The sequence below is a fragment of the Mytilus galloprovincialis genome, chromosome 14 (assembly GCF_965363235.1).
Source record: "Mytilus galloprovincialis chromosome 14, xbMytGall1.hap1.1, whole genome shotgun sequence".
Lineage (NCBI taxonomy): Eukaryota > Metazoa > Mollusca > Bivalvia > Mytilida > Mytilidae > Mytilus > Mytilus galloprovincialis.
Window position 1 is genome coordinate 62,556,733 of NC_134851.1, and position 13,525 is coordinate 62,570,257.

Genomic DNA, 13,525 nt, shown 5'->3' on the forward strand with positions numbered 1-13,525 from the left:
TTAGATGTAATGTTGACAGTCAGGACATTATAACATATTTATAGTTCCTGGATGTAATAAAACTTAAAAAAGTAGTAAATGATAATCTCTTCCTTTACCAAAATGTTTCCTTATTTATATCAGAACCAGATATGCAGTACTTAGAAATGCCATGTTTTATATTAAGTCGCCGCACAAAATAAAAGGAATTTTAGACACTTTAATGTCTGTCAAAACTTTGATATAAACAATTGAGAATTTTGTGTGTCGTGTTTGATCATCTTCATATCTTTGTTTTCCTAAAACTGACTTCTAAAAGGTCAAGTAAGATGAGACACATCATTGTACATGTAATACACATTATTTCCCAGATTTCTTGTAAATATTTCAATTGTTTGTCTTCCACAAGTAAAAAATAAGCAAAGTGCTAGTCATTTGGGGTCATGTATTATATTCCCAAGTCGGACATCTACACTATTTATTGTGTCATTCTTTCACCTAAGCATTTGTATTCCAACACCTGATGTTTTCCTTAACTCTTTTTATGAAGAAAGGAAATGGGAACAAAATGTCAAATGTATATATATGCACATAATAATCTAATTTAATAAGTAAAGCACTTTCAATCATTCTCAATGGTATTTATAAACTCTTTGTATTCCAACACTTGAAGTTTTCTTTAAATAACTCTAATAATAAAGAAGAAGGGAAATTGGAACAAGACCTCAAAAGTCATTATCATGGTACAAAATTAATTGATTTTACTAGTAAAGCATTTCAATGATATTTAAAAACTCCTTGTATATAATGATTTGTATGTAAAAAGTTAAACACTCTAAATGGTATTTAGAAACTCTTTGTATATAATGATTTGTTTGTACAAGGTAAATCACTTTCAATGGTATTTAGAAACTCCTTGTATGAATATATTATGATTGGTTTGTAAAAAGTAAATCACTTTCAATGGGATTTATAAACTCTGTGTATATTATCATTTGATTGTAATATAATATGATTTGTTTTTAAAATGTGATGCACTTTCAATGGTATTTATAAACTCTTTGTATATTGTATGTTATTATTATTTGTAGTAAAATACTTGTATTGAATTCTCATCTTAAGTGTGAAATCTTGTCTACTTTCAGTTAAATTAAAGAAGCCATGTTGATTGAAGCAGAGATGATGTGAAAAGTGAATGAAAAAAAGTTTTAGTGCATCGATGGGGTGAATTGTGGGATAAATTATGTTGTCTTACACGTTGTGTTGTTGTGTGGATTATAGTTACTATGATTTGTGTATTCCTTAAAAATTGGATTAAATATAATTATGAATAATGTTAATTGGATTAACTAATTATGGATGTTATTGATTGGATTAATTAATTAATTATGGATTATTTAATTGCAATAGAGTAGTGAAAACTTGAATCTAATCACCTTTAACTATGGGTAAGTTTTGAGCAATTAAGATTTGTAAATTTGTTACCATCAGTCATTGATTTGATGGTGGCAAACTGAGTTTACTGGAGATACATGACAGTCTCATCGCAAGCCCAGTAATCAGCACTTCTGTTTTGACAAGAATTATCATTGATATGGTCATAATTATAAATTAGCTATTTACAAAACTTAAATTTTTTAAAATACTCAAAGGCTTTTCTACCTCAGGAATAGATTACTAAAAAAACGGTAGCTGTATTTGGCAAAACTTATAATTTTTTTATGCCCCACCTACGATAGTGTATCCGTTCGTCCAGTGTTCGTTCATCCTTGCATTCGTTCATCTGTCCTGCTTCAGGTTAAAGTTTTTGGTCAAGGTAGTTTTTGATGAAGCTGCTGTCCAATCAACTTGAAACTTAGTACACATGTTGCTTATGGTATGATCTTTCTTATTTATATACCAAATTAGACTTTTTACCCTATTCACGGTTCATTGCACATGGAAAATGATAGTGCAAGTGGGGCATCCGTGTACTTTGGACACATTCTTGTTTATCCTAAGTTCTCTTCAACTTTGTACTTTTAATTTGGCCTTTTTCATATTTTTTTTTAATTGAGGGTTACTGATGAGTCTTTTGTAGAAGAAACACGCATCTGACACAAAGGTAAAATTTTAATCCTGGTATCTATGATGAGTTTTCTTACATGTGCAGTTGAGCCAGTTGATAATTGTTTTCATCAGTTAAATTATAGACTGACGTATGCAAATTTTGAAGTCAGAATCCAGTGTTATCTCAATTCTAATGCAACTTATCTTTATTCTAATGCAACTTTTAAAAAAAATCAACACATGCACATGTTGGAGTTGAGAAAGACCACTTGTTTATAAACTTATGTAGATTTATGTAATAAAGATGATATAATATTCCCCTCCCCCTTTTTCCCCGAAATAACACTTAAAAGAAGATGCAGTGTGGTTCCTAAAAAACTACATAAACCAAAGAGACAAGCCATTTTTTTCCTGCCATTAAATAGTCACTGTCTCTTAAATCAGCATAAATAGCCTTAACTATAGTAGATAGAGATTTATGTAATAAAGATGATATATAGATGTTATAATTTCATTACTTTGCCTCAAGTAGTTATGTATTATCTCTGGTTCATGGCCTTTTCTTTTATTTACCTGCCTTTGATGAAATTATAGAGCACCTGTGTGTGAGAAAAAAACCCACAACAAAGAGTTGTTTTCGTATTGTTTTTTCCCCTGTGAAAAGAACATTTTTGTAAGATATAGATTGGTTTACATGTATGTGTATAAATATGAGTAAAAGCTGAAAAAGGTGAAATGGGATAAATCTCAAAGGGACCACCACCCAGCTAAGGTTTTCTGCACTGTCATTATCATTATACATGTTATACTGATGTGTATCCTATAGCTAGTTCAAAACTAAGGGGCGAAGTGTCCCCACCTTTTTCCTGTGGTCCTCTCTGATCTTTTGTGTCCCCTCTCTGGCCTTTCTATGTCCCCTCTTTCATGCCTTGTCTGCGGTGCCCTATGCCTTTCTATGGTTCTCTCTGCCTTTTCTGTTGTTGCCTCAGCCCTTTAAATCATGCCCTAAGTTTCTGTAATTTTCTAATGGAAAATACATTATTAAAAATGATCAATTTGTTACTTCTTAGACATGAAACCAGGGTAAAGTGTCCATCTTAAAATTGTTCCCCCTTCCCTTTAATCTGAATTAGACACTAATCTACTGTACAAATGTATACACCAGGCTCTCAATTTTGAAAGAGTAAATGCCAATGTAACAAATATACAACCAAAAGGCATCTGCAGATAGATATCAACAAAAAATTATCATGTTTATAGTCTTCAACAAAAGTTTAAATTGTTGCTCATGTATATATATATATATGTTACTATGTCATGTTTGTATAATTGGAATAATTTCCCTATTTTGGTAAATCAACAAAACATTGAAAATTGGTTTATAAACAAACCTTCATATCTTTTTGAGTAGGGCCCATCATAAATTAATTTCAAGAATAATACATGTAATATAAAAGGTAATTTTTGATTGTCTCCTCCTGAATTGAAAACATTTTTTACACAGTTATCTCCCATGGCCAAATCTTCAAATTCTTTTGAGGGCAGAATTTCTTAGAAAGTGATAAAAAATTTACAGATTTTTATACATGATTTATATTTTAAATTCATTTGACACTAATTTTCATGTGTATGTTAACATGCTTTTAATTGTATACAATACAGGTACATGTATTTAGCATGTCTTAAGGCCTCAAGGGTTGATTGGGTTCAGATAGTTATGTAATTACTTATTATTTGCCTTGGTAATTACATAAACAAATTCATTTATTTGGCCTTAAAGATGTACTCAGGTAAAATGAAAAGAATCCAGAATTTAAAATTGATATTTTCAGTCATTGTAAGTTCAATGAAGTTGGAAGAGCATTTGATCATGAAATATTGATAGGTTTTAAAAGGAGCACTTTTTCGAGATGGATATTTTTTGCATCTTAGTCAATTATATCATGTATATTTAGTGGCATGATCATGGTGGAATATGCCATTTAACTGTTTGAATTTACATCATAAACATGGTACATGTTGTTTACACATGTTTTTAACTTATTTATTCACAGTTAATAAACATGATAAATTGACAGCTTTTGAAGGACAATTGATAAAAATGATTGGCACAGGATCATAGCTGGCAAAGCCTTTGAAAAAATAAATCTCAAGGTTAAAATAAAAAGTGAAATTTTATTGCGGAGTTAATTTATTCAGTGCAAAAGTTTAAAGTGACTTTGTGATGACTGTCTGTGCATCCCAAACACAATGAGAACCTTATGAGCGGATGTTTTTCATGTTTTTCAACCTTGTTAAAGTTAACAAGAACTAACTAAGCATGCTTATAGGCCCTAAAAAATAATACATGTATTTCTGTTAACCCTACCTGCCCTAATTTTTAGTGCCTTTTTAACCCTAACAATTTTTATGCCATTTTTAGCTCACCTGGCCGAAAAGGCCATGTGAGCTTTTCTCATCACTTGGCGTCCGTCGTCGTCTGTCGTCGTTAACAATTTTTCAAACATCTTCTCCTCTGAAACTACTGAATGGATTTGAATGAAACTTAAAATGATTGTTCCTTAGATTATCCTGCACAAAGTGTGTGCTTCGATTTTTGATCCGTCAAAAAACATGGCCGCCGTTACTTAAAATAGAACATAGGGGTCAAATGCAGTTTTTGGCTTATATCTCAAAAACGGAAGCATTTAGAGCAAATCTGACATGGGGTAAAAATGTTCATTAGGTCAAGATCTATCAGCCCTGAAATTTTCAGATGAATCAAACAAACCATTGTTGGGTTGCTGCCACTTAATTGGTAATTTTAAGGAAATTTTGCAGTTTTTGGTCATTATCTTGAATATTATTATAGATGAAGATAAACTGTAAACAGCAAAAATGATCAGCAAAGTAAGATCTACAAATAGGTTAATATGACCAAAATTGTCAATTGACCCCTTAAGGGGTAAATGTCCTTTAGTGACAATTTTTCACAATTTGTTCATCATATTTGCTACATTGTAACTTTAAAAAATCTTCTCCTCTGAAACTACTGAATGGATTTGGATGAAACTTAGCATGATAGTTCCTTAGATTATCCTGCACAAAGTGTGTGCTTCGATTTTTGATCCGTCAAAAAACATGGCCGCCCTTACTTTAAATAGAACATAGGGGTCAAATGCAGTTTTTGGCTTATATCTCAAAAACGAAAGCATTTAGAGCAAATCTGACATGGGGTAAAAATGTTCATTAGGTCAAGATCTATCAGCCCTGAAATTTTCAGATGAATCAAACAAACCATTGTTGGGTTGCTGCCACTTAATTGGTAATTTTAAGGAAATTTTGTTTTAATACTTTATGCATTAGGTCAACTATATTTGGTGTATGAAAATATTTTATGATCTATATGTCGGTTACGCAGGTTTTATTTGAACTTGACCTCATTTTCACAGTCCATTGCTAAGTTTTAAGTGTTTGTGTTTTGGTCTCATTTTCTTTATTTATAAACAGTAAGTCATATATATATTTGAATTATTGAAGAATTATTAGCTGTACATGTTTGCCTGGCATGGTTCAATATGTTCAATAAGGCATTGTTTACCAGGTGAGCGATTCAGGCTCTTGAGAGCCTCTTGTTTTTCAAACACTGTTAAAATAAGACTGATCAGTCAGGGGACTTACTTAAATAGGTGATTTTTCTAAATCACTTATTCAAGTAACATCATTTCCATAAAGGTTGGAAGTTAGGGTTGTCTTTCTTTAATAATCACCTATTTAAGTAGTACAAATTAATCACTAGAATAAGTGATTTAATTTTATTGTAGCTTTAAATATAGAATACTAATGATCCAGGGACTAATTATGTTTCTAAACTTATCAAAACCAACATCTGTGTTGTCTAGGATGACCAGGTCATTTCAGGTGATGACCTTGTACTGAATCTAGGATAATGACATAAAAATCACTTGTTTAAGTATCAGACCTCAATTTCCTTCCCAAAAATCACTTCTTTAAGTATCATTCTTTTAATAACCCCCACTAATTTCAACCCCCCCCCCCTGAACAGTGAATTTTTTATCGCGAACAGTAGAATTTTATTACATAATCTGAAAGATGAAACCTTGAACTTCACAGGAAAAATACTCTCATGGCTGGGAAAAATCTTTTAAGAAAGTATCAGTTCATTATGTAAAGCCATTATTATAGCATTTTTTCAACTAAAATAGAATTTTCAGCTAAATGATAGTATCAAAGGCATAAACCAAGCAAAAAGTTCATTTTTTAAAAATTTTACTAATTAAAAGATATTATTTAAACCTATATGTGTTCAAATTTTGAAAAAACTACATATTTAATCCCAATTTGTGACAAAACCTCGAATTTGCTACTCAAATAAGTGATTTAAAAATCACTTATTTCAGTAAGTCCTCTGACTGCTGATCCCAAGTAGTAACAAGCTAAAAATGTTTGTAATGCCTGCCTGGCGACCCTATCTTTTTCAACACGTTAGCGGAAACACATGTATTATTTTTTTAGCCTTTAGTTAGCACATAAATTTGCATATTTAATCAGACATATCGCCATGGTCGAAAGAGACCTTTTAATTTCGAAAAAAGAAATTTTGTATGCAATTTGTTAGTAGGCTCTTTATCATGTTTATATGGGAATTTTTAACTTTAGCTCAGTTAATAAAAATGACTCAGTAGAAAAGCAATATAAGCATCTTAACATTCATCTCCGCATGTTTAATACTTGTAAAAAAACTAAAAATTAATATAACGATAGTTATGTATTATCCCACGACCTCGCCACACAATGCCAAGGTCTGACAAGTACATAAATCATCTTCTTTGAAATGTACAAGTTGCATGTTTTATGTATGATGTATTTATATATATAAAAACGTTGATGTAAGATTACTGTTCTGGTTTGATAAGACCCACATTTTAAAATTCATAAGTTGTAATTTGGAATTTCCATACATTCATGTACATTTTTTTTTACTTTGATATATGTAACTCCATTTTCTATACAAAGACATGCCTGTACCAAATCAGGAGTATGACTTGTTTTCCATTTGTTTGAGGTGTTTTAGCTTTTAATTTTGCCATTTGATAAGAGACTTTCCGAATTGAATTTTCCTTGGAGTTCCTGTACTTTTGTTATCATTGGTTATATTTTACCTTTTTCTCCATTAATATATGATTGTTATTCATTAAAGTCATTTGAAAGTCCCCTGTCATGCCTGTTTGTTCTCATAATAAATGCTAAAATACATCATGAGATTATCAACTGGTATGTAAAAAGAGATGTTCCTTTCCTTTGTTATTTTTTTTTACCATGTTTATCATGTATATATTGAGGAATTTCAACTTTGTCAATTCGTCTGGTCAAGATGTTGAAATGAACAAACAATATGTTACTACAAAAAAAAAATCCATTCACAATGCACTCATTTTATACATGTGTATGTTATATTTTAAGGAATGACTGTAATATTTTTTCTGTTTATGAAGAAATAACATAAAAAAAATATGGTAATCACTGAATAACGCGCTATGCGTGTTATTTTAAAGTGTGCACCACATTTTTTTATATTATTTCGAATAGACAGATAAAATATTACAGTTATTTCTTATAATTTAATTTAAATTCCATTTTAAATCAGAGTAAACCATGAAAAAACGTTGATGACGTCACGGTCACATGACAATATTATGTCTATGGGCTGATAAAAAAAATTACGTCAGCCAATCAGAAGATGCGTTACATCCAAAATTAAATTGTACATGTTATATCATGATATAAATTTGTACATCATGTACATGGTAATGTTCAGTTTAGACATCCCATATTTTAAGTAAAAAGATGGTGTGAGATTTTTGAACCATCATGACCATTAGATTACTTAATTTGGTCCTAAATACATGTAATGTAAATGAACCTCTTGAGACCTCTTTTATCATGTTTATAGAATCTAAAAGTCGTCTGACTGACACAACTTAAGAAAAATAAGACTCCAATAAAAAATTGATTGAATTAATAATCATGATAATTATACTTTTATTTTCCACTCCAGGAGATATTATCAGCCATGTTTACACAATTTTGACCCACTTCAGGTTACACTAAAGTCAGAGTGACTGGATCTCTCTTAGATACCCTATACTGTGTCTCTGTAATCAGATATATACCGTAATGACCTTCTTTGACCTAATGTTTAGATGAAATTGATTAGAAAGTTTAAATAATATTTCCATTGTGATGGAAAAGGAGATTAACCTGGTTCACTTAAGGCCATCCAAATAAAATGGCCTGATTATTTAATATGTATCATGTTTATATAGTAAATCAATTAGGTCAAACAAAAAATATGTGCTTTATAATTAAAAGGTTTTCTACTTCAACATAGAAATAGTCATGATAGTCAGCGTCATTAAAAAAAATAGATGTACAATATGTACCGGGTAGGAATGAAATGTTTTTTTACAATGTTTTATTTTGCACATTCTTAACCTTTTCCTCCATGGCCTTTTTTTTTTAAATAGTTGATTAGCATAGGATTTTTTCAATAAAAAAAAAATCATCAGGTTTAAACATGTTAAAGTATGCATTGCTAAATACAAATATTTCATCAAATAAATTTTTTACAGATATTCTTATGAATATCCTTTTAATATTGAATACAAATTTTATTAAAGCTGTTGCAGACATTTCATAGTCATAGTATTTCAACTGAGGTACTACACAGTGGTCAAAAGGCGTCATTATGGAGTAAAGGGGGTGGCGTCAAAAGGCGTCATTATGGAGGAAAGGGTTAAGGCCATACAAATGAAATTTGTCCAAACAACATGCATTAGTCTCAATGTTTTCCTCTTTATAAATACATGTGTATCAGTAGAATATATATTCATCTTCGAAAGAACAATTTGTTATTATGCTTAATGCATGTTAATGGCTTATTCTCAAATCTATGTTTGAAAACACATTCAACAATAAATATTTAATCGTGTTACTGTCATGACTGTATATTTAGCAATTGTTGTGTTCATTTATTAATGGGAATAGTGTACATGGTGTAGACTATGTAGAATGGTAGAATGCACGGAAATGCGAGATTCTTGGATTAATTAATTATTGCAATTTCTGGAAAATCTGCATACAGAACTAACTCTACTTTTATCTGAGATATAAGAATGCTAGTACATGTAACTAATATTATTGTGATACTCATGCAGTGGCATTATTTCACATTAATAAAAACCTCACAATAGTATTAATGAATTTACAGTTATTGCATAAAGAATTAAATTTGACAAAACATATTTTATTTTTCTATCAGGTGATAAGAAGAATGATTTAGATGAGGTCATGGGAAATATTGAGACCCAGTTACTGAAAGGTCTGCAGTCTGGGAACAAAACTGCAGCACAAAGAGCCTACACAGACCTACAGGTATGTGACCATATTGTTACCATGGTTACTATCACATAAACATGATAAAAAGAGGACTTGTGGAAATATTGGAATGTTGAGATACGTTAACGAAGGATAAAATTTTTGACTGCTGCACAAATCACATCTTCGCTAGACAAGGGTTACGATTCACTCCCGCTCTCTCCACCCTGGAGAGAGCGGGAGTGGATCGTAACCCTTGGCTAGCGAAGATGCACAAATCATGGACTACATAATTTTAGATTATATAGAAATAAGAACAATAAAGAAGATGTGGTATTAGTGTCAATGAGACAACTCTCCATCCAAGTCACAATGTGTGAAAAGTAAACAAATATTAGTCTAAAGTATTACCCTTAACTTGGAGTCCTGGCAATTGCCGCATACACCGAACAGGAAGCTTAATTAAGGGACCCAAATATATACACCAGTTTGGATGGATGAGATAAACTTGGACAAATGTATAGCATTTAAACATATAAATTTCCATGGAGATTATTCCTTTCCCTAATTCATTCAACCTTCACAGTCAATTTCTGTTTGCTTGGTTTAACATGTTTGATTGTTAAATTTTGTGATAAATATTTGTTGGTCAGTTAACATGGTTAAATGATTAGTCTAATTAGTTAGTTTAGTTTAGTTTAAGCATATTTATTTATAGTGGATTGGGAAACAAGTTTTGCAACTTATATTAAACCCTTTCCACTTTGCGGGTGCAAGTGCTGCCTTGTAGCGGCATTAGCCTGCTCTTTTTCGAAATCTACAAGGGTGTCTTTAACGTGCAAGTGATATGGCTCTCTCTTAACACGAGTCAGCCATTTATCGTCCCCTTCCGACGGACTATCATCGTTTCTTCGAGACCATACTCGCAAATGGTGTCAAGGGAGAGCCGAAAATTCAGTACCTGAAATTTTCATTCCAGACGGCAATCGAACCAGGAACCTGGTTAAATGATCAGGCAATAATGTTATTTGGTATGCAGGTGTATTAGCATTAACACATATCAATTCTATAAACATGCTAAAAATTACAAATGTGGGTTCATTGAGTTTTTTTGCATAATTTTCATGATAAGTTACTGCTATTTTAGTTTTGACATTTATGTTTATTATCAAAATTGTATGCAGGCGAGACATACATTGACATATCTCAGTGTTAACAGTTTATATTTTGAACATTTGAATATTGAGGAAGAAGACAATAAAAATAGATCGAGTTTATAAAACTTGAGTCAATATAAAAAAATCGTTTTATCGAACTACACATCACCAGACTAACGTAACAGGAAAATTGTTGGTTGTAAGCTTATGAGGTGACTTTAACAATTTAACCTAATGTATGGCCTGGGAAAGCACTTTCTAAGTAAGGTTATACTTATGAAAAGTGGATTGATTGTACAAATATTGTTTTTGAAATTGTTTTTGTAACTTTGTCATGTTGATCTACTTTACAGAAATTCACCTTTTACTAGCAGAACATAGGATTAGGAAAAATATTTACTCCATTCTTATTTTTTGACACTTCATAAGCTTAAATTTTTATGTTTATCTTTTTCAGAAAAGAGAACAAATTTTACGGATTAAGTGTGAATACAATGGGGAAAAGAGGTAATATTGAAAAACAACTACAGGTAGCTTTAAACGAGAAAATTACAAGTTTTAAGATGTGTTCCCGACATTTAAATGTTTGGTTTGATCTCTTTAATACATCTTTATATATATATATGATAGAGACAGCTCAACACTTCATTAACACTGATATACATGTTACATGTGTTATAAGTGGTATATTGTATAAGACAGCTAGAACGACCTCAGGAGAGTTTGATTAAGATAAGACTGGTTGTATGTGGTTTTAAGTAGTGCATGGTTAACTATTGAGTAGTCAGTATGAATGAGGTTTATAGAGTAGATATTGAAGTGGGGAGGAGGAATAACATGAAAAAGGGGCAAATAAAGTATATATAGAGAGAACAATGGTAAAAAAATTTAAAGAATAGAGAAAAATGGTCTTAAGAAGTAAAGAAAAGAAAAAATAATGACCCCCCCCCCCCCCCCCCCCCCCCCTCGACACTCAACTAATTGTGTCTATATATATATATAGGATTTTGCAACTTACTGAAAACTGCTAAAAGTTGGTTTCTTCATTTTTACCAAAAGTTTGCATATAATCATGACATAAATACTATACAATTTTGCAAATCTTGTAATAGGGGGTGCATTTCTTTGTATTTTTCTATTCATGAAGACTTAAGCTTGTGACCCTTATGAAAAATTTAATGAATCGCTTATTATTGCAAATCCTTGACCTCTTCCAAAAATGAAAATATATGATGGGATTCTTGAAACATGATGATTGAAATAATGAATGCAAGTTTTATGTTTTATTATAACAAAAATTCACATCAGAATAAAAACATCATAATTATTTCTGAATTTACAGAAGATTTTTTTTTATTTTTCAAATTTCATGTTTTTGATCTAGTCTTTTGATTTTTTATAGTCTATAAAAAATGAAAGTTAAATACCAGTGAACTTGTTGACCTGAAAATATTTCAGTTTTGATCAATGAACCATCTTTACTTTAATGTGTCTACCTATAAATAAGCAAGAAAAAAAAAGAAAAAATTGAGCATTAAGAAAGTGGGTCAAAGTTCTTTTGAACATTTTCACTTCTATAAAGTTTTTTGGGTGCTTATTGCTCTAGGCCACTTTACAAAGAAAAATAACAAAGCTTAACAATTTATAATTTATTATTATGGGTTTTTTGTTGGCTGAGAAAATATACATTAAGTAATGCACAGTAAAACCAAATTAACCACATTCAATGACATTAGTTTCAAATGTATCTTGAAGTGTTGTATTTACTTTTAAAATATTGAAATTCAAGGGAACATTTTTCCATGAGTAAGGAATAAAGAAGAAGATGTTAAATAACTAACAATTAATCAGTCACTTAGCAACGCTTAGATCTATCTCTCTGATATTTTTTTTTTTTTTAAATTTATCATGTTTATATTGCAAAATAGGTTTTGTTTTGCTAGGTTTTTTGGTTGTCTTGTATACCATTATTCATAAAGGAAATCAAATGCCCACATAAGATAGTACCAACATTTCTTAAGTTCATAGATATAGGTAGGCAAAACATTTATTTAGAAAAAAAAGGCCTTCTTAGAAATTCAAGGTTTCTATAAGTATATTTATAAGCCATATATATATGTGTATGTAGCCCATTAGACTATTGTACGCTTATAAAGAGGAAACAATAGATTCAGTTTAAAGTTTTCAATTATGTGCATTAGGCCATATTTTATACCGGTTTAATACCTGTAATTTTAGCCTTGAATTGATTATTGATCACCTAATTGCACCTACACATATTACCTTGACCTAATTATATTGATCACCTAATTGCACCCATGCATATTACCTTGACCTAATTATTGATCACCTAATTGCACCCATTCATATTACCTTGACCTTATATTGATCAACTAATTGCACCAACACATATTACCTTGACCTAATTATTGATCACCCAATTGCACTAATATTACCGTGTCCTAATTCCCAGGTGAATGAATCACGACATCATATACATATACTGCAGAAATATGTATCACTGATTATGACACAACATAATTATATCTTGTGTGTTCCTGAGTAGATAATCGGTCCCAGAATTTCTATATATATGGCTAGGGGATTCAAAACAAGAACTGATGTGTATATTTCAAGACTTTTTCACACATATTAAATGTTAAATATCCATGAAAAAATCAATTTTTCCTTTCTTCCTCAAAATAAGCTTCCACCCTGAGAATAAATGACAAAAGCCATGTGGTATTTGGTTTTTAAAAACAAGAACTGGATATGTGCATATTTTATAATAGTTAAATCACTTTTATGTGCAGTCTGCCTTGTCCTGTAAATATGAAGAAGGTCCAGTAATCAGTAGAATTTTTCTGACAGCAGGCCTCACAAGCCCTACGTTTTTTAGGCCCCATTTCAGGGCATAATTTTTTTTGGTCTGCAGGTCTATTCGTTAGTCAAATTGTTAGTTG

General features: G+C 30.9%; 1 protein-coding gene across 6 annotated transcripts in view; it reads left to right on the forward strand.

The window, feature by feature from the left end:
* The window catches only part of LOC143058951 (mitogen-activated protein kinase kinase kinase 2-like), a 54,303-nt gene that overhangs the window by 11,870 nt on the left and 28,908 nt on the right, over positions 1 to 13,525 (forward strand). For 5 of the 6 annotated variants that reach the window (XM_076232425.1, XM_076232424.1, XM_076232429.1 and 2 more), the window contains exons 2-4: positions 1,125 to 1,427; positions 9,350 to 9,462; positions 11,020 to 11,069. In XM_076232425.1, coding sequence (XP_076088540.1) covers positions 1,424 to 1,427; positions 9,350 to 9,462; positions 11,020 to 11,069 — 167 coding nt within the window. In that variant the 5' untranslated portion in view covers positions 1,125 to 1,423. The remainder of the gene's footprint in view (positions 1 to 1,124; positions 1,428 to 9,349; positions 9,463 to 11,019; positions 11,070 to 13,525) is intronic. The other variant, XM_076232430.1, reaches the window with a different exon arrangement.